At 38.8% G+C, this 22,582-nt stretch overlaps 1 protein-coding gene across 1 annotated transcript; it reads left to right on the top strand.

The window, feature by feature from the left end:
- The first annotated feature begins 20,754 nt into the window (after positions 1–20,754).
- Positions 20,755–22,371, top strand: LOC9272194 (uncharacterized). The gene has a single exon (XM_066309453.1). It carries the CDS (start codon positions 20,755–20,757, stop codon positions 22,369–22,371), a length of 1,617 nt encoding a protein of 538 aa, XP_066165550.1.
- The last annotated feature ends 211 nt before the right edge of the window (positions 22,372–22,582 follow it).

The following is a 22,582-nucleotide window of genomic DNA, read 5'->3' as shown; positions in this document are numbered from 1 at the left end:
GGGCCTCATAAATAGGCTCTAAGCCTCAAACAAGGTAGCTGTATCCCGGTCTGCAGCAAACCAAATTTGGTCTGTTGGTGTATATTCTAACACCCTGAATAAAGTGCCACTTAATTTACTTCGTACCTCACCATATATCACTTAATTCACTTCATGCCAGACCTACACTATGCCCAATAAGCAGTAATACGCAACTTATATCTATGTTTGCATATAAATTGATGTACGCAACTCTTATTTATGTTTGCATATAAATTAATATATACTGATGTTGCTGTACCGTACCGTACTATATGTATCCCAAATTGTTGCAGAAGATATCAACTTATACAGACATGTCAAAGCTATATACGTACATGGATGCCTATATAAATACTTGCTCAACCTCTGTTTGTTCCAACTCTGAGTCGGTTATCTTGGATAGAAACAGTGGAAGGCTCCAACTTCTATTGGTTCAGCTCTCAACTTTCATCTCCTACCAGCCATCAGTTGATGATGAGTTTTGGGAATCGGAGGTGCCAGGAACTGGTTCAAGTTTAGTTTTGCAAATTCTATCGACGTTATGGCCGATCACGGTAGACCATAACTGCAACACTGTCCACATGATTGCCGAGCCGGCTTGGCCTCTTTGATTTTTTTGAAAGGGCTGCCTGCGCCTCCTGGGGTACCCAAGCAGGGAAAGAAATTCAGATGGAGGATCCTTGGGAAAAGTTATAGAGTTCTATTCCTTGTACTTTCTTTGCCTAAACCAAATGATGCTACAGCCTACATTTCTGCAAAAGGCTACAACGGATTTTTGCAAGCGGGCAATGCAAGCGCTTGCCCCCCGAGTTTATCTATAAAAATGTAAAAATCAACATTTTCCCATACGAGTAGCAAAACCCCATGCAGATGGTAATTTTCACATAAGGTCAGTTATGCCATCCGTTTGCAAGAACGAAAATCACAACAAAAATAAAAATTCAAATAGGCAAAACCCTAGCTCAAATCCGCCCTTGCCGCCACCATCGTCTATGCAGTCCGCTACCACTATCATCTTTGTTGAGACCCCGCCACTCCCACGGGCAGAGCTAACATCAAAGTAAGGGTGGTGCACTAACCATTGAAAATCTATAAAAATTTCGATGCAAAGCTGCATATTCTAGTGTTTTTAAGTGAGACATTGTAAGTTTAGGGGGTTCCTGTGCACCACCCAAACTCAACGTGGCTCCGCCACTGGCCGCACCCAAGGCCAACAACGGCGAATCCGCCTTTCCCGGGGCTGTGGCCACTAGATCCACCACTGCTAAGCTTGCCGCCATCGTCGTCAACGCCACTGCCACACTTGACGCTAACGCATGTGAATCCGCCCCTCCTAGGGCCAGGGCCACCCATCATTGTCATAGCCAGATCTACAAGAGAGGCCAGTGGCGGTGGATCCACCGCTCCTGAGGCCGCCGCCACCAGATCTGCGAGGGAGAAGGCTGGCTGTGCTGGTTTGCATGGAAGAAGGCCGTTGCCATCGGGTCTGCGAGGGAGAAGGCCAGCATCGCCGGATCTGCGAGGTGGCTGGCAGCTCCTGAGGAGGTGATGCTGTTACCAGCGTCAACGCGAGCCTCCTCTGCTAGCCTCCTCGAGCGCCGCTAGACTAACCGTCGCCGCAGTGCACCAACCTCCTCATGCACCTCTACCGGCCTACAAGTGAGAGAGAAGTAAAGGGGATGAGGAGCGCATGAGAGAGTAAGAGAGAGGAAAGTGAATAAATGAGACTGGAAGAGAGAGGGAGAGGGAGTAAATGGGAAAGAGGATGAGGATGTGAAGCGGAGGAGTTGAGGGGATAAGGAGAGGAGGGTAAGCTTATTAAGAGATCCGCGTGCGAAAATTGATTTGCGTTAGTGGATCTGTACTAAACACCATCCAAATATATTTTTTACAAATGGATGTTCTTTACGCTCATCCGTGATCGAATTGGGGGTGTCTGTAAAATTTGTTTTATTATAGTGGTTTATGGTGCAGAGAATACTATTATTAACATTGTATATAGTGTTTTTTATAGCTTGTACAGCGTAGTACATTGTGTTTTTCTGACATCTAAACCAATTTTCCATTTCAAAATCAGTCAACCATTGGTGATGAGCAAAAAAGGAGACGGTCGTCTAGACTCATGTGCGTATTCTGTTTACCAAAAGTTCAGTGTTTTACAACCTTAAGTCTACAAACAGACATGCAATCTGCAGCTGAAATTTTTACATTTTAGTTAGTTTTAAACATTTATTTACAAATATATTATAAGAATGAACCTTTTTTTTTCTCAGAGCCAAGTTATTGGCACAAAGGTTCAATGTCTCAGAGCCAACGATACTAACGTTGACAGCCCTTGCCCATGTTTATAGCTTAGGCACTGGTGTAACGGGGTCATTATTAAAGAGACTGGCGTAGATAACATAATTGTAAATTAATTTCTTAAAAAGGTCAAACGTAAATGCTTTCTATCAAATAGGCCCTTGACACCAGCATGTGTTGAGGACCTATTTGTATGAAAAGATATTTACATTTCAACCCTTTTTAGAATTACTTTTACAAATTGGTCCTTGGTTGTCGACTCCTCCACATATTGGCTGCTACAGTGTCGAGGGTATTGGCACCGAGACATTGGACGTAGGCGCCATGAACCTTAGCATCCAGAAAAGGGTATATTCCAGTAATAAGCTTTTATATGGGTCTATCTACCGAATAAGTTTTTGAAAAGGGCTAAAATATAAAAAACCAGCAATCTGCAGGCATGTGCAAATTTGTATAATAGTAGCATACAGAGCATCATGCATATATATACTAGTTCTTAAACACTAGCATGTGCCTTCATCTACATGTTATATATATACATGGCACAGCAGTTGGAAGAACTTCATCTACATGTTGTTGAGGCATACTGAATTATTAGTGAATTATATACACCGTTTATCTATGCAACACTATAAAACTAATCGCTTTGGATTGGGAGGTGTCAGGATTTCTGGTGCTACATCTGTTAGCACTAATCTTGTTGCATATGATTCTTTTATTGTTAATTAGTTTTGTCTAGAGTGATCACGTCATGTGTTAGACGTGATTACTTGGTGACGAACAATAAAAGAATCATATGCAACAAGATTAGTGCTAACAATTGCCCCCCTAATCTTGTTGTCTTTATTTTGGAATACCTAGTAAACAATCTTCACAGGAGCGTTGGCTCGTCGTCCGCGGTAGCGAGCAGCGCTTCTTCTTTCTTCGGTTTGCGACATTCGTTAGCATAATGACCATGTATGCCATAGTTGTAGCACTTTACCTTCTTCCTATCAACCTTGCGCTCGCTACTGTTGGAGTCGCTGCCGTCTTCTCCTTTCTTCTCCTTGATATAGAGATTCTCCCATTGTGCACGTGTGAGCAACAAATACTCAACCTCCGGTTCGCGGCGCCGACCCTTCAAGGATTCCTCGAACGCCCTCAAGCGCCCGATTGCCTCCGCCACGGACATCTTCGACACATCACCCCATTGCTCGATGGTGCCAACAATGTGAAGAAACTTGTCGGGAACTGCACTAAACAATTTCTCCACAACAACACTATCTTTTGTTGGCCCAAAACCAACTGGTAGAAAGCCTCGCTACACCCCAAAAGCTAGCTCAAGAGGTGAAGGGCTTCCCCCACTTTTACTTTTAAGTTGGTTCAACTCCCCCTAGATTAGCAATGTTGGACTATTCCCAACAACATCGCGGGTTGTTGCTGGAAGAAAACTAGTTTGAGATGCGCACGTCTACAGGCCAACCACTGCACTGCTAGGAGTGATCCTGTGTACAAGTGATCCTGCTAGAAGAGAATTAAAGCAAATCCCTTGGTAAACTACTGTACGTACTTCGTATCGTTCGTAGTAAACCTTTGGTAGATGCTTCAAAAGGGTCAGAGAGAAGTTCATGAACCGTGAATGAAGGGAATCCCGTTTGTGAGCATTTATATATATACATGGCCTCGATTTCTTTTAGTATGTATTTCAATGAAATTAAGAATCGTTTGTTATTATAACAGTGCAAAAGTTTGGCCTTCAGAAAATGCCACTTGTTAATATCTCAACTTGGTTATATATTATACAGTTCTTTAATTAGTAAGGCATCGGAGGCTTTGGAATGTACTTTTTATTTCTATTCTCAACAACATGTATGATTTGATGTCTGTTCAGTACTCTTTTGGCTATATTATATTGATAATATAATAACTTGTTTATAACGTTTGCTACCAATGCGGCCAACACTTAGAAACCACCATATTAACTTTTAGAGGAACATTAGCTTATCATGAAAACAAGTATTGTTTATTGTTTTCTTGATATGAGATGTGTCTATCTCTGATGGGCTAAATATCTCATAAGTTTTTAAGAATCAATTTCTACTTGCATTGTTAATATTAGAAACTTAGCCTCTTTCAGATTGTACATGCTCTCTAAGCTAGCAAAGCCAATACGACTATATCTTTGAGTTTTCTATACTAATTATCATGATCGATTGTCTAGAGGTGGCTAATATGATGAGGGATCACAATTATAACAAGTCGGTGTATGGGTCAATTATCCAGGTGATCATAAACAAGTGCAGTGCTTTCCAGGAAGTTAAAGTTGTTCGGGTCTATCGGTCTACGAACAAGGTGGCACATAGCTTAGGTAAAGACTACCTCACAAGCAAAGAGTGCTCAACCAGGCTTTCAGTTACACCTTACTCCCTCCGTTTTTTAATAGATGACGCCGTTGACTTTTTCTCATATATTTGACCATTCGTCTTATTCAAAAATTTTATGTAAATGTATAAGATATAAATCACACTTAAAGTACTATGAGTGATAAAACAACTCATAACAAAATAAATTATAATTACGTAAATTTTTTGAATAAGACGAATGGTCAAACATTTGAGAAAAAGTCAACGGCGTCATCTATTAAAAAACGGAGGTAGTATTTGTTAGTCAAGAATTGTAACCCATTAAGTGCTGATTAGTTCATTAGACATTAAGCCTGTTCTAAAAAAATGCTTGGTTAAAATACAGTTCTTTAATCAGTAAGGATTTGGAGGCTTTTTTGTTTCTATTCTTGACAGCATCTATATTTCGATCTCTGTTGAATACTATTTTGTGTAGATTATATTGATCATATAATAACTTGTTTACATTGTATACTGCCAATGCGTATGCGGCCAACGCTACTAGAGAAACCACCATCACTAACGGGTGAAAACAACTATTATTATATTGTTCACAACGAAGAACACTACGAAATGGAGGGGGGAGACCAAGAAGAGGAACATTAGCTTATCGTAAGAACAAGTAGTGTTCATTGTTTTTTCTTTAATATGAGATGTGTCTGATTTCTAAAGGGCTAAATATGTCATAAACGTTTAGGAATAAATTTCTTCTTTCGTTGTTAATAATGGAAACTTAGCCTCTTTCATACCATACATACTGTCTAAGCAAAGCCCCAATACCACTCTATCTTAATTTGAAGAACTATATTATATTATACAAGTTTAATTCTTTCTATGAATTGGCAAATGCCAAGTAAAGGTTGAGCATAAATACTACTACCTTTGTCCCAATATATAACAACTTTTGACTATAAATTTGGACACACAGTTATCTAGATTTATAGCTAAAAATACTTATATTTTAGGATGGAGGGAGTAGCTAGCCCCTATGCTGCAAGGCACTAGATATAAAAGGTTCCCACTGTTTACTACATCGATCCTATCTACACATGTACCAGAAAAGTAATAACTTTATGGTTTTGGGAGGAGAGGTCTTGATCAAGAGCTCTAACCCTAGCTGCGTATTAGCTGCTTTGTACCAGTCTCATATTTATATTCCGTTCTAGATGTTTGTACCAGTTATCTCCGGTTAGGTGGTCGATACATACGGAAGATTGCCTATGCATCCGCTTGAGTTTTCGTTCCGTACGCAACTTCTATGAACTTGACACTTGCACCATTGTTGATACGCCCCTCTTAAGTTCTCATCATTTCTTTCTCTTGCACCCAGAAAAGGTTAATTACCTGTTTAATTATTAATAATTCAAAATTGGACAATATGATAATGATAGAAATGGTTGTTCTAGAATGTACATGTTTCAGACTATATACAGATACTCCCTATGTAGAAGTCGTTTTGGACAGCGACACGGTCTCCAAAACATAATTTTAACTTCTTGTTACTATAAAAATATTTATTGAAAAGTGATATATGTATAATTTTATAAAAGTATTTTTCAAGACATCTATTCCTATAATCTTTACATTTTCAAACTCAACAACTTGGGAGTTATTCATGATTTATATTTTCAATGTTTGACTTAAATATTATTATAAACGACATGGAGGTAGTACATGTGTTGTGTCTGTTCCGTGCAAGCACAGACTCGCAAGCATTGTTTGTGTAGAAAGCAAGCAATAAATCCAATTAATTGTAACAAGAAATGTTCTGGTCAACAATTAATACCAGCCATGTTCATGTTATTTGTTTTCTTACTTCTGTTTTCGTCAAAGGTGTTTTGCTGTTTGCTTTGCCCTTCATTGTTTTTTTTTTTTGGAAATGTATCGTTTCAAAAGAATATCTGAATTTTGTGAATTATAATACGTATTTTTGAAAATCTTTGTTGTTGTTCTGGTATTTTCGAAAATTGAAAAAAATGTAACATTGATTTTTTTTTAGGATTCTTATGAACTTCAATGAATTCATTGAGTCTGGCACTTAATTACAAATTAGTTGAGAATTTTGCAATATGTCTTCTGCTGACGGATGCAGCCAAGCAGTGGCAGCAACGTGGATCGACGTCTTATATATCCACGAAAGGGCAAAGAGTAATGTAAGTCAAGTACTACTAGAGTTCTTTCTCCTCTCTGGTAAAGCCTTGAGACAGAACCCATGCATTTGGCAGCATTCCTGGCCAAATTATATCCTCCTTGACATTCAGGCCATTATTTTATAAGGCCAAACCCCACTATAAATACTAGCTAGTATACCTCTTCATTTCTGGTCGTCTCAAGCAGTGTTTGGAGAGACAGGGAAAGAGTTGAACTTGCAATGGTTCACATTTCAAATTTAATCTCCTGAAAGCCTTTAGTTTGGGTTTTGGAGGCACCAGGAACTGCGTTGGCTTCAACTCTCCGAATTCCTTCTAAGTTTTTTGCAATCAGCACAGTGCAGACTTGTCATTCAGTACGAGAATAATTGACGAGGTGATTTGGCTGCGCTTGGAACTGAGGAGAGTTTAGCTCTTTGTTTCCTACTCGCCTAGTTTAAACTATGCTAGACTCAATATTTGTACTCGGCAGCTGCCACTTTCGTGGGGTTATCCAATAGGGCCATAACATAACAAATTTAATAATATCACCAGCTGATATCTGTAAAAAAGGTAGTCCCACATGTCAGCAAGAGATAGCTCTAAATCTCTAATAGCTGATGCGTATGATAGCTAGCTGTCCAACTATGTGTACATCCAAAAAAAAGAGTAAATCTTTAATCTGGTAAGTTTGCTTCTGTCCCACCTAGTCAGGCTATATCCGTGGGGGCGTTACAACCATGTGGGGACAGCAGCAGCAGCTAAACTTCATTTCAGCAGATTAGCAGCTAAACTTCAACTTACTCGCTTTCCATTAACACATATTTCAAATTGTTAAATGGTGTTTTTTTCGAAATCATTTTATATAGAAGATGTTTAAAAAAATATATAAACCAATTTATCGAGTTTATAATGATTAATTCTTAATCAATCATATGCTAATTAGTTTTCTAGTTTACATGCGTGGAGAATGTCTCTTTGAAGTCTGCGGCTAAGACTCTCTTTCCTCTCCAGCCATCCTTAGACCCTATTTAGATGTGACTAAAACTTTTTAGTCCCTATCACATCGGATGTTTGGACACTAATTATAAATATTAAACGTAGACTATTAATAAAACCCATTCTATAACTCTGGACTAATTCGCGAGACGAATCTATTGAGCCTAATTAATCCATGATTAGCCTATGTGATGCTACAGGAAACTACACTAATTAAGGATTAATTAGGCTTAAAAAATTTGTCACGCGAATTACATCGTATTTATGTAATTAGTTTTACAAGTAGGTTATGTTTAATACTCCAAATTCATCCGATATGACACGGACTAAAGTTTAGTCTCTGGATCCAAACACCACCTTAGAACTGATGTGGCAATATCATCAGCGGCTAGCCTATCCTGCTTTACCTGCTCTTAGGATGACTCGACCTCTATCTGATGTGCAAGCATTGTAACTTTTATATGGCTGCTTGGAAGTTATTTAAAGAATACAACTACTCATGCAAATAAACAACTTTTCATTGGAAAGTAGTGTTTCAATTCTGTACAAAATGAAAAAGCCCACAAGTAAGCCAGAGAACTGCCTAGCTATCAGATTTTATTTATCTTTTTTGTCTTTCACCATGGATTGCTCTTCTATCAGACAAGTGTGTCATTTTTATCGAATAACCCATTCGCTCATATTAAATTATCGACGTATACATTGCTATTGTTTTTTTTCTAAAAAAATGAATTATTTGGTATTATTAGAAGAAACTAGAAAGGTAACCCGTGCACATGAACGTGCACCTAATTTAATATGTGTGAAATTTTATTATGAATGTCCATGTATGGGTGACCTAGTATTAAAATATTATATCTAAATTATAATTGAACTTATTTAATGTGCTTTTAAAATTAGTTATGATTTTGTTCTAAACTAAAATTACTCGAAACCGTATAATTTTCAATTTATGAGAAAATATTATGTCGAAATAATATATGCAGTTCCTATGAGAAAATTTAGGGTATTTCAAATCCCCACGGGGATATCTTAGCCCGAACATTTTCCCAAAAAGTCAAAAAATTGTTACACTCTATTTGAAATTTTAGAATGAGATTTCTCATTCTATTAGTCCTGCAAAAATATTTGAATATTTCTATTTAGAATGGGTTTTGAACCCAACAATTATTTAAAAATTTTACATAAATTTTTTAATCCTTTTCATGTCCATTTTTTTAAAAAATTGGAAAACTCCACTCTATCAAGCATATTTGAAATGATTTGATCTAAATATCTTCAATTGAGTAAGAATATTAAAATAGAGGTCATATAATAACTACACATTTCTAGATTATTCTACGCTAAATCTTAGGAATTTACCATGTAGCATAGCAAGTTTTACCAAAAAGAATAAGTGAACATGGTCCTTAATTCTTATATGAAATTGACTTAATATATTGGTAATGAAACCTCATGGTTGTTTCACTGCTAAGATTTCTTTCTGCAGCCCACATGTTTGGTACAATCAGTATGATCTTCAACCGAGCACGTTTATAGTTTAAAAATGTTGTCTATGAAAAATTAACACTAGAGGGGTACACATTATGACATAAAAATAGATATCATTTAAAGATTTTTCTCGAATTTCTTAGTGAATTCATAGATCATATATATAATTTTATCTCCTAAAAGATCATTTATTGATAAAAGTACCGAAATCAAATTGCATAGGTAAATAGCCCCCATATACATGTTGAGATAAATTAATTAAGTTCATAGAAAGTTGTTAGGTGTCTAATGGGATATAAGTAATGGGTCTACCGGTATTATTAAAAATTAAGATACGATATTTTGATTTATAATGACGAATTTTATTTTTTATATTTAATGGAGGCCTCAAGATGGATGTGGATCCAGAATGTAATTTTTATGATAGCATTTATATATAGTCAATATGGATATTAAAGTATTGATTTCATTTAAAAAATATAATAGTTCAAACAGAACATAAGTTGAATATAGATTTTAAGAAGTGCTAGTAAGAGAAGAAAGAGAAGAAAAGGGACAGTGGGAGAGCTAGCTAGACAAAGGAGGGCGGGATCTTTTTCTTAAAAAATGATTGATATAATGACCTAAAATAATGTGTTGGATGTTTTTAAGTCGAAACCGACGGTCAGATGTTTTGTTCTTTTTCATAATTTTATACGATTTTTTTAACTTAAGAGAGACATGTAGTGGCTTAGAAATATTTATAGGATGTTTAATGTACTTTAAGTCTTTAACATTGTAGAGGCGGGGCGGGAGGAAAGGAGGTTTGGTAGCTTTTTTTTAAAAAGTCTAATAACAATCTAAATGGTATGTCCATCAATTTAAGTCGAAACCAATGGTTAAATGTATTGTTCTTAAATTTTTATGATTTTCTCTAATTTAGAAGTGTCACATAGTGGTTTAGAAGTATTTATAAGGATAGTTAATGGGTTTTAACGCCATATGGGAGCGTAGAGGAAGTTTGGGATTTTTTTTCCGTAAGAAAAAGAAATATCTAATAACCTAAAATAATGTAAAAAGATGGTCAAATGTTTTAGTATTTTTATATTTTCTCTAACTTTAGAGTGCGATATGTTTAGAAATATTTATATGATGTTTAATGTACTTATTAGGAGACGCTAGCTAGTAGGTTGATGGGCGTTTTAGACCCGTATTTTTTTAATCCTTATTATTATTATGGATATTAAAAAAAGGAAAAAGGGAAACGGATGGATCATACGTACGTTGCTCTAAAAATGGATAGTCGTACATTGTGGAGGCGTACGTGGATGGAGGGAGATTTTGTTTTCTCGTGAAGATAAATCTAACTATCAAATTTAATGGGTTCACCAATTTAAATAAAAATTGATGGTTAGATTTTTTCTATTTTATTAGAGTGACATATGGTGACTTGAGAGCATTTGTAGGATACCACATGGCGACCTAGGAGTGTTTATAGAAGGTTTAATGAACTTTTAGTATATAATAATAGATAGATAGATAATAGGTAGATAGATAGATATCTCATGAGTTACGTGTTTAGAATTTGCATATTTTTTTATCCATGACATTAACTAATCAACATTAGTAGGAAATAGGAATAGCTAGCCTCTTTTACGTTGTATATGATCGGAGCTTAACATAGCCTCTTTTTAAGAACTATATAATATCAATTTTTTGATTGATTGTATTTTATTTTTTATATATTTTTTCATTCAAATAGAACTCGTAAAATGTTTGAATTTTTCTATTTACAGTGGGTTTTAAATCTAGCAACATTTGCTCAATTTCCAATTGTAAAAGCCGCCTCAAGGTTATTTCACTGTTAAGATTCCTAGGTGCAACCCACATGCTTATTGGTATGATGTTCAACTGGCCACACATTTATTTTTAACCTATTGTCTATATTGCTAGATGAATACCTATTATGATTAGTGACTTCATAGATCATATGTGTAATTGGGATGCTATGATCATCTTTCTTATGAATATTTATTTATCTCCTAATAAGATCGTTTTAAAAGTATCAAGATCAATTTGTATAGGTACATAGCCTTCATAGGCATGTTAAGAGAAATTAATTAAGTTAGTAGAAAGTCGTTAGAAGCCTGACAGGATATAAGTAATAGATGGAGGTCCATTTGTGTCTTTTTTTACATATAGATAATTTTAATTTCAGTTGATAAGGAGATAAAAAATAGAGAGAAAAGAATGGCGTACGCTGTACGCGAGCAGGGAGGAAGGGAGATTTCGGATGTTCTTTTTCTAAATGATTAATCTAACAAACTAAAATTATGTGTCAGATGTTCAAGTCGAAGCTGATGGTCGAATATTTTGTTTTCTTGTCAGAATTTTTACGATTTTCTCTTATTTAAGAGAACGACGTAATATCTTAAGAGCGTATTTTCTCCGATTTAAGAGAACGACATAATATCTTAGAAGCATTTATAAGATGCGCACTTTTTACTGTGTTACAATGTTGGGGTGGGGCTATTTTTTTAATATTACTCATAGTTCTGTTCATTTTACTTTTATTAGATATAATTTAACTATTATCAAGTTATATACGATGACAAAAATATATATCATTAATTTTTATAGTTTTAAAATTGCTTAAATGACACGCAAAAGTCAGAAAATGTAGCCCCAATTAATGTGACATTTCTCTCTTTACAGGTGAATTAAAGAGGACATGAGTTTTAAAATGTAAAATATCTAAAGACATAAGCAAATCAAATATTAGCATTATAATTTAGATGCTGCATTTGCTTAATTGTTTGGCATACAATTTTTGCTTTTCTAAAAGAATGAAAATAGGAGAAAAAATAGGTGATAAAAGGGGTGAAAGAATTAGGGGGGGATTGAGCAGACGCAAGTACGTATGTACATGCAATTGCCAACAACAGGCCGAGGTGGGCCTACAGATAAGGATATGTTTTTTTCTAATAAATCTAATGGTTACAAATAATGGTCCATAAAATTTAATAAAAATCAACAGTTATATGTTGTGTCATTTTAAGAATTTCTCTAATTTATTAGAGTGCCACGTGGTGGCTTAGGAGCATTTATAGGATGCCACGTGGAGGCTTAGGAGCGTTTGTAGGAAGTTTAGTGTTGATTAATTTTTTATTATAAATCCTTATGTGGAAGACTTTTAAGGAAAAAGTCTGAATTACACCCTTAAACAATAAGAATGGTACGAATTGTCCTGGTTATATATAATCTGATCTCTCACCATCTTTCGCAAACACATAAGCTAATATATTTTTTGTTTTGTTTTTTCTTTTATTATACATCTGATTTAGATATGTATGTTCATGGGTAATATAGGATGGAATAATCTATATTGTCAAAATTATTTGTCCTAATTATTAACATTATATAGATGAGAATGACATAATTAAAAAGATATAATGTGGTTCTATGCGGCATTTTCGATGATATGTGTATATGTTTTTTCTAGCAAATACTAAGCACATATTTTTTCCTTTTTTTGGAGACAAATATTTTTTCTCTTAGGGCAGGTGTGTGTATGTGTATTTATATGATGGGTGAGCACACGTTTATATATGCGCTCGTGATTGCTTTTTTTAAGGAAACGTGATTGCCTTATACATCATTAGTAAAAAAATACTTTTAAAAAATTTAGCGAGATGGCGTGAAGCGGTGCTGCGGCCGCGTGAATTCTTTGACAAACTCGCCAAGGGTGGTTGCTACACATATGCACAATTTGAGGAAAATCTCAGAGCCACAAAGAAAGAAAGAAAAAACTACTCGATGGAGCTGATCTTGTACACATTCTTCTTTTTTTTTTCCTTTATGACATCTCTTGCGTAGATATAGATATAAAATAATGGTTGAAAATAATAAATCCATGGGTTATGTATAAATAAGTTGCTAGATTTTGTTTTTTATATATAGGATGACCCTTATATATATACAGCATGTACTCCTGGGTGTATAGAACCATTTTTCTATATATTTTTTGTTAGATAAGCACGGGATATGCAATATTTGATACTTAATTAATCTTACGCTGATGGCATGCTTTGTTTCGCGTGTCCTAGATAAGCTCATCCAATGAGATAGACCGAATGAAGCTTAAGAGATAAAAGGGCATCCACATGGTGTAAAAATATATATATGGTTGTTAATTTTCCAAAAAAAATATATGAATACAGAAACATGGAATATATGAAAATACATTCTTGATAAATTTAATAATGTCATTTGGATATATCAGTATTACACGATAGGGAGTGAGTAAATTTTTAAAATGCTACTCAAAATTTAAATTGTTTTTTAATTATAAGTCCAATTTAATTGTGATATACAATCATATAGTCTATAATGTTAATTATTAATATTTTTTTATGGATGTTTCAATGAGATGCGCTATTTAGAATAAAACTTAAAATAACATATATTTTTACAACTTAAAACATATGGTTAACATTAACTTTTTAGTTTTTCATCTAATCTAAGTATATAAGAAGGAAAAAAGAAAAGGACATAGAGGGGATATGTACGTACATCGGACATAAGGACGTACAGGTCCAGGGGACACGGCCGAGTAACGTGGGATTTTTTTAGATAGATTGATTTGTTTTTTTCTTAAAATAAAGATCTAGTGGTTAAAAATAATGGGTCCACCAGATTAAATGAAAACCGATGGTTGGATGTTAAAGCGCCACGTGCCGATCTAGGAGCGTTTGTAGGAGCGCCACGTGGCGGCTTGAGAGCGTTTGTAGAAAGTTTAATGGACTTTTAGTATATAATAGAAGATGGAAGTTTTATTGAACTCGAAAATCTGAGAACACTCCCGATCTCTGCATAACAAAGTGCACACATAAAAAAAAAAAGACACTCCTCTGTTTCCTCTGTTTTTCCTTGTTTCCAACTGTAATTAGGAGCAAATTGCTTCATATAGTTTGTGTCCTTGAAACTCAATTTCAAATTAACACCATGAATAGCTGATATTCAGTTTGAGTTCAATACCTATCTACAACGTACGAATAACAGTTGAGGTGAAAAGTTGAAAGAAAAATTCTACCTAGGATAGACTGAAGCAAAGAAAAAAAAAGGCAAACAAACAAACAACCTGCTGGATGTATGGGATGGACATGTTTTAATGCAACCATATTCAAAATCGAACCACAATGTTGTGTACAACCATGCCTATTAAATGTGATCAAATGTGTGGCTTCCACGGTTCTTGCACTTGAGGTGTTTGTTTCATCAGTACATCCTACTGTGAAGTATACATGTATCAAAGTTGTCTAACCTTATAGTTTTGGATTGGGATGTCTCAGGAGATCTAGCCCTACATAGCAGATAATGCATACTAGGGTAATATTTGTAGTCCTAGATGGGCACATTTGCATAGGTACTGGCAAAAGATGGTGATTATCTGTCAATTACTCCGTAGCTTTCAAGTACAGAGTCAGCATATGTTCTTGTGTGAAGTGTAGAAGGAGCTGATGTCCTAATTGATGTATACAGAACACATGTGAATCTACGTATCTGAAGAGGATGCTATCAGCGTCGAACATTTGTGTCATTCTTCATAGATCACACTTTCAATGTCAAGTCGAATATGTTTCCTGTTAGCATATTTCTGTTGTGAAGTGCATGTGCATTTTATCTCTTAATTAGTAGCGGACTTTGTTATATCCTCTGCGATTCTTTCGTTTTTGCATCGTATACTCTAAGACGTGTTCAGTCCACGTAGGTTGGCATTGTTGGAGGTAGGATCGATCATGCCCGTGTGTGTAGAATCTGCGTGTTTATTTCTGCTATATAATGAGAAGAGAAAACCCAAAAGCTGCAGAAGTTAGGGCAGCACCAAACTTGTTGTTTGTGTTCCTGCGCTCTGAGTTTCCATGAAATCGTGTGCGTGTGTATTTAGGATTAGACACCAACGTTTCCTGCAATCTTGAATTGCCTTTGCTCCATTGCCCATATGCGGCGATGAGTTTTCTGCTTGCAATATTTTCAATACCTTGTTTGTCTGCACTTCCATTATTTCCTAGCAACCCAATATTTCAGAAAAAAAAAGACGTTTGAAATTTCAAAATGGATTGAAATATTTTTGAATTTTCTTGTCGTTGCCGTGATATTTGCTGAAATTGAAAACGCATCGTGGAACTTTTACTGGATCGAGTGGAAATTTAAAGGGTGAATAGCTAATATGGTCCCTGAAGTTTCACTTCGGGCTCAGTTTAGTTCTTGAGATTTCAAATCGTTCAAATAAGTCCTCCAAATTAATACTTTGGGTCAATATACCCTTATATACCGTATAAAAAGAAAACAAATGTTTCACACATGTATGATCGTTTTAGAATTGTCACTTACGATTGCTGCAGCCAAGCACTGATCGCATAAATTCCTTTGTCGGCCACCCTTCACAACAATGTTGAGCCTGGGTTGGTCTTTTTTTTTGTATTTTCTTTTCTATATGGTATATAAGGGTAGAATGATCATTTTATTCATACCGCTGCATGCGAGACGACTTTGGCATGTTTACGTGGTATTTTTTGTGGGTCCAAAGACTATATTAGCCCAAATGATTAATTTGGAGGACTTGTTTGGACGATTTAAAACCTCAAGGACTAAACTAAGCCCGCAACGAAACTTCAGGGACCATATTAGCTATTCACCCGAAACAATACATCATCTGATGATTTTCTCTTAAGAAATGCATCAAACTGTGTAAGAGAGAAAACTGAAGTGATGCCAGTTACAACCGTTCAGTACCATTGGACACGATGCAACTGTCACTGGTAGCTCGAGAAATGGCCTTTACCATGTTGCTATGTTGGCACCAAATTGTATTACCACACCTTGATTATGTTATATGTGACCAGTGGCGGCACTCGGAGACACGCCGTAACAAGACAAGATCTCACTGAACGATGACCTAGGAGGGACCCATCACTCCATCAGGGTGAACGTTCATCGGTTAATTCTAGATTCGACAGGTTAAGTAGAACATCCTCAAATGCAGAAATGGCCTTTACCATGTTGCCGTGTTGGCACCAAATTGTATTACCACACCTTGATTATGTTATATGTGACTAGTGGCGGCACTCGGAGACACGCCATAACAAGGCAAGATCTCACTGAACGATGAACTAGGAGGGACCCATCACTCTATCAGGGTGAACGTTCATCGGTTAATTCTAGATTCGACAGGTCAAGTAGGACATCCTCAAATACCTTAGAGACCAGAGAGATCGAGCATTGAAGGGTGAATAAACATGGGATACATCGGAACAAATAGGAGGAAGATGTAGAATATTGAGGAAGTCGAGGCATCTCACGTATGCCAACCTAAAAAGGCAAAGAGATTTTGTTTAGAGAAGGGTATTTTTTACCTAGCTTCTACATCCAACCGGATATATGCGGCCATTTAAATTAGGAACTTAGCCCCGCAAATAAGCCAATCTAAAATTCAATCATACGGAGATTTGAACTCAGAACCTTGGGTACTACTTAGGTCAATACAATCACTAAGCTACGTACCTTTTCATAAGTCAAATGGCGTATTGCATCTTGTTATATATGACCTGTGTACGGTTCATACGATTGCTATGACATGTTGCATATTACTTCCTCCGTTTCATAATATAAGTCATTCTAGCATTTCCCACATTCATATTGATGTATGTCTAAATTCATTAACATCAATATGAATGTAAGAAATGTTAAAATGAATTAGCTTGTGAAACGGAGGGAGTACCTCATATTTATGGGTCATTCCCTGCATCTACATATTCATGGGCTCCTTTATGAGCTATTACAGATGACCCATCTTATATGTCTTTATGTGGCAGTGGTGGAATCTGTACTATCATGAACCTGGGCTCATGGGCTCATAGATGTCTACCTATTGCTGGAAAAAGCCAGTAAATGGGGCAAACATATTATTTTGGGAAGACAGTTGTATTTGTTGGGGGGAGGAGGGGGGGGGGGGAACCTTTGTCACAAAAATGTCCACACTTATATAGAATCACAGACACACACAGCAGATAACACTGGCCAGGTAAAACGAAAAGGATGAGGAAGGATGGGGGAGCATAACTTTCAGGAGAATTTTGTCAGGTAACAAGTTGTTGGACTGGAATAACATAAAAAAAATATTATGACAATATAAAGGATGAAATAATTTGGGGCTTGACCAAAAATGGAGTTTTTAGTATCAAATCTTTCTACACAGCTATGAAAATGCAGGAGGCAAGTTCAATGATAGGGGAGATACATAAAAAAATCTGGCACATCAAAGTACCTCTAACAATCAGGATTTTTTTGTGGTTACTGATAAGGAACAGCGTGCTAACTAAAAATTACCTGAAGAAAAGAGGGTGGAGAAAAGGAAATGAAACTTGTCAGTTTTGTGACAAAAAAGAGGCAATACAACATTTGTTCTTTGATTGGCCCATGACAAGATTTACTTGGAATGTGGTGTCCTGTGCTTTTGATCTGAAACCTATGAAGAATGTACAACACACCTTGGGTGCTTGGACTCAGAATTGTGATAAAGTTACAAAACAACTATTGCTAGTGGCGGTGGCAGCAGTTCTGTGGTCCACTTGGAAAGCAAGAAACAAGGTGTGCTTTGAACAGATTCTACCACAGGATCCTACTGACATCTTATATAGGGCTCGCTCATGGATGAATGACTAGGCTGTTTTGCAGAAACCGGTGGAAAAACAAGAACGACTACGGTGGGGAATCCAGCCGCTAAAGCAAGTCACAAGTGAGATGTTCAAGTCACAATATGGATGGCGAGCAAGTATCAGAAGACTCCCCTGGCAACTGAAAATGGAATGGCGCCTTTTCTTCCTGGAAGTAGCCGATGGATGTTTTTTATTTTTATTTTTTGTTAACTGCCACTCTTTAGATGTGTTTTGCGGCAAGATGTCTTTTGTTATACTATGAACTTGGAGTGCAAGAACGTACTCCCTGTGTTCTTTATCTTGTAATCCCTGTCATTTCTCTTAATGGAAATGGAGGGATTTTGCCCTTTGCTAAAAAAATAATTATTTATTATCATCAATTTTCATCTGCTCGTTGTCACAAATGTACGACTTGAGAAGTCTCAGCCACAGAATGAATCCAACAGGTCCATCATAAAAACAAAAGAAATCCTGCCAGCCATAATATATATATATATACTATGTGAGTACATGGGTATACATCTATATGTTGTGTATGTACCAACTCTTGGCTACAAAAGGGAACCAAGTGGTGATCGGTTCAACCAGCCAATACCATCTGATACACGGCCTTGCCAATCGTTGTATCCAGCTTGTACAAAAGAAAGTTCAGATCAAACCAATATCCTTTGGTTTGAATAGAAAAGGATCGAATAGAAAAGGATCGCATTGCTGTGTAAGAAATACTGTTGAATGGGTCACATCCAGTTTCCCATTTGTCAGAACTACATGCAAACCGATTGTTTGTTTATTTTTAGGTTTGGTAGGCAACAGGGAACAAATATGCAAGTAAGCAGGGCATTACTGCGAGCTTTGGAGATCCAAAGAACAGATTTGAGATGAGTTCAGGAGCATTGTGCAAAGCGTCTCGCCACCTACATCTACGTACGTAGCTCATACCGCGAGGCGCAGCAGGTAAGCATGAGTCATTTGACTATGAAGAAAGGTGATACGAAACTATCTAGTTGTTCATGCAAGTCAGCTTGGGCAAGCTGCTAATCATAAACATACATCAAGGCTGGTATATGTACTACTAAGCACGTGGATACGAACGGTTGCCTGAACTTTCTTATGTGTTCATGATGATAAAGTATTGGCATTATCTGTTGCTAGGGTGACTACCTTTGATAAAATGACACCTTAAATGATACGGGTGGCAGCAGTGGGGAATTTCGGACAACCAGAGGTTTCTGAACCCGTGGAACTCTTGTTTTGAGGACGGTTGAAATAAGTAAAGTGATTCACTAATTAATCCCCAATGGTTTGGAAAATCAAGTTCTCCAGCAAGCAAAGAATCGTATAAATGTATAAAAGGGGGGAAATATATGTGGTAAACACCGTCGAGTAAGTAAAAATTTGTGAAAATCATATTTAAAAGGTTTATATATAAATTAATGAAAAAATACACTAGAGTTTGGTATAGCCACAGGGGCGGAGCTATAGTAATAGGGCCGGTGTCAGGTGACACCGACGACTTTCGACAAAACGTATAGCAAAACTGCTTATCCATAAGTTATAACACCATGATCTAACCATAATTAGTATACTATGACACCGATAGACACGTTATGACACCAACGAATCAATTTTCTAGATCCGCCACTGTATAGCCATGAAATATATTTCCATCCAATCTTAAGCCTAAAATCAAATTCAATTTTAGAAGGAACTAAAGTGACAGCCTGTACTTTTCACCTAAAATCTACGCTTTTTTCAGAATTTGTAATTTTTTAATTCATGTTTTCATGGGTTTTCATTTCATTGAAGGTTATAAATGTCATGTTCAGATTGTAGCCAAAATAACCTTATCAAAGTTTGGACGAGATTGACAAGATTTTTTATGTTTTTACCAGAGTTTTGGTAAAAAAAACTAAATAGATGTATGTATTTAGCAATTTTACTAAAAAAAATAGTATAGTTTGAAATGAAATCAATCTAACAATCCTAAAAGCCCTTCCTCACATGATTAGGCAGTCACCAGCTAGCTACCGCTGCTTGCAGTAGGTCGTCTTGCGTTGCTACTGTACTGATTACATCATTTGACTAGGTCGTTGCACGCGTCAGCCGGTAGTCCGGACAGAATTTCAGTAGCATCATTGGTGCATATGCCAACCGTCGAGAATGTCAGGGATGATCAGCCAACGTGGCAAATATGCTAATTTGTGTTAGTAAACTAATAAAAAGTACATGGACAACTAACCGGACTTCATACTACTAGCAAGTAGTGTATATATCAGTCTTTTGCTAATACAATATTCTCGGTCAACATGCTGCATATCGACATCGTACAGTCTTTACATACATAATATCCATGGCACCAGTTTGGCACTCTAGAAGAGGCCATATTAAAGCATATGCATCCATGTACAGCTAGAAAACAACATAGATTCACATGGCACCATTCCAATTCCTTGCTAATAGATACACTGACAAAGTGGCTTTATCCAAAGCAAAAATCCGTTCAAAACCATGGATTATCCTGATACAACCATTAATTCATGCCTTAATATATAAGGTTTTGTACATGTTTCATTTGAGTAGGACAACAATTTGGAAATGTTTATACCGGAAAAGAACCATTCAAATGTGAATTATTTCACATGCTACTCATGCTGAGGGTGGTATATATATGTATTGGCAGTGTGCACTGAAATACTCATCCATGCATGCAAAGAAAGCCTGAAACTCCCAAGAAATATGGAAGGAGAAGAAGAGAGTGAAAGCTGGCCGCCGCAGCTCGCACCGCCGTCGTCGCCGGCGAGCGCCGTGCTCTCCGACGAGGACCTCCTCGGCGAGATCCTCCTCCGCCTCGAGTCCCACGACCACCTCGTCGCCGTCGCGATCGTCTGCAAGCACTGGCTCCGCGTCGCCTCCGGCGAGCTCTTCCTCCGCCGCTTCCGTGTCATCCACCCGCCGCGCCTCCTCGGCTTCTGCGTCGACGACGGCGGCGGCGGCGACGCTGGGCGGCGGCCGCAGTTCAAGGCACTCCCGCAGCATCCGGGCGTCGCCGCTGCCGCCGCGCACCGGACGCGGCACCGGTTCTTCGGCGCGTTCGGCCACCTCGCCGGCTACCACCGTCCGTCCATCGCCGACTGCCGCGACGGCCGTGTCCTCGTCGAGTCCCCCGACAGAGCGCCGCGGCGGCTCGGCATCAACACGCCGTACCGCTACACCGTGCTCCGGCCGCCCCACCCGCGTGAATCCGTGCAACTCCTCCCTCCGCTGCCGCCGCCGCCAGGCCGCGGCGCCGGGAAGCACGTCGTCGAACGCGTGTTCCTGCCCGAGGACGGCGGCGGCGGCGGCGGCGACCATGGTATCACGCTGGTGTACGTGTTGCTGGTCGAGCGGAGAGTGACCGCGCGAGTGCACGTTCTTGACTCCGGCGGAGCGTGGGGAGCGCCAACCACCGCGGAGACGGAGCTCCCGGCGCCGTCGTGCGACGACGCCGTGGACACCGTTCTGCCGCCGATCAACGGCGATGTCTACGTCGTGACGACCTCCGGCTACACGCTAGGTTTGCGTCTGGGCACCACGCGCTTCACCGTCGTCGAGCTCCCGGACGCGGCGAGGTCCTCCGCCAACTTCAGGATGGCATGGTCACACGCCGCCGCCGCCGCCGACGACGACGACGTCGCTCGCGGCCGGCTCTGCCTCGTCCACGGCGACGGGACGCGGCTCAGCGTCTGGCACCGGAAAACGACGACCACGGAGGACGACGGCGGCGCGGCCGGAGTTGGGTGGCGGCTGGCCGACACGTTCTGCGTGCGCGAGGCGTGCGAGCGGATCGAGTGGCTTCCCGACGGCTGGTGGACCGGCCGTGTCGCGGTGATCGCCGTCGGCGACAACGCCGAGTTCGCGCTGCTGGACTTGGAGAACGTCGGCGTCGTGATCTACGTGCACCTGCAGTGGAGGACGGTGAAGAAGGTCTACGAGAGGAAACTCGCCGACGCCGACGATGGCGGCGGCGGCGGCGGTGACCGCCAGCCGCCGGTGAGGGTGTTCCCGCTGACGACAGTCTGGCCGCCAACGTTCCCGGAGTTGGACAAACCACGACAGAATTGCTGCGTCAGAAGCCCGGACGGTCTCGTCGGAGGCGTGGTGATGACGTGCCACGCCGGCTGGTCGGCGACGTCGCCGTCGTGCTCCCGCCGGGATGGGGACGACGACGACGACGACGACGAGGACGTCGGAGCAGTGCTCCCGGGCTGTTCGTGGGCCGGATGGTTCGATGACATGGCTGCAATGGTGGCCCAGCTCGCTGAATGGGCCGCGCAGCCCAGAAGCCCAAGAAGATGGCGTTGGTCTTGTCTCTGATACGACCCACACATGACACACCAGATACTGTGGCAGCTAGCCGAGCGCGAACTAGACACTGCGACCCTGTAGATCAGGTGCAAGCTGGATGCCACTGGGTGTACTCCACTTGTGAAAATCAATTTCTAAGAGAAGGTGAACTTAATTACGACAACTGTCTCATTTTATTGGACAATCAACTTAAGAATCTATCTATAATTATTGGACAATC

Source organism: Oryza sativa, chromosome 4 (genome assembly GCF_034140825.1).
Source record: "Oryza sativa Japonica Group chromosome 4, ASM3414082v1".
NCBI classification, from domain to species: Eukaryota; Viridiplantae; Streptophyta; class Magnoliopsida; order Poales; family Poaceae; genus Oryza; species Oryza sativa.
Note: the sequence above shows the minus strand (reverse complement) of the source record. Positions and strands in the feature narration are given on the sequence as shown.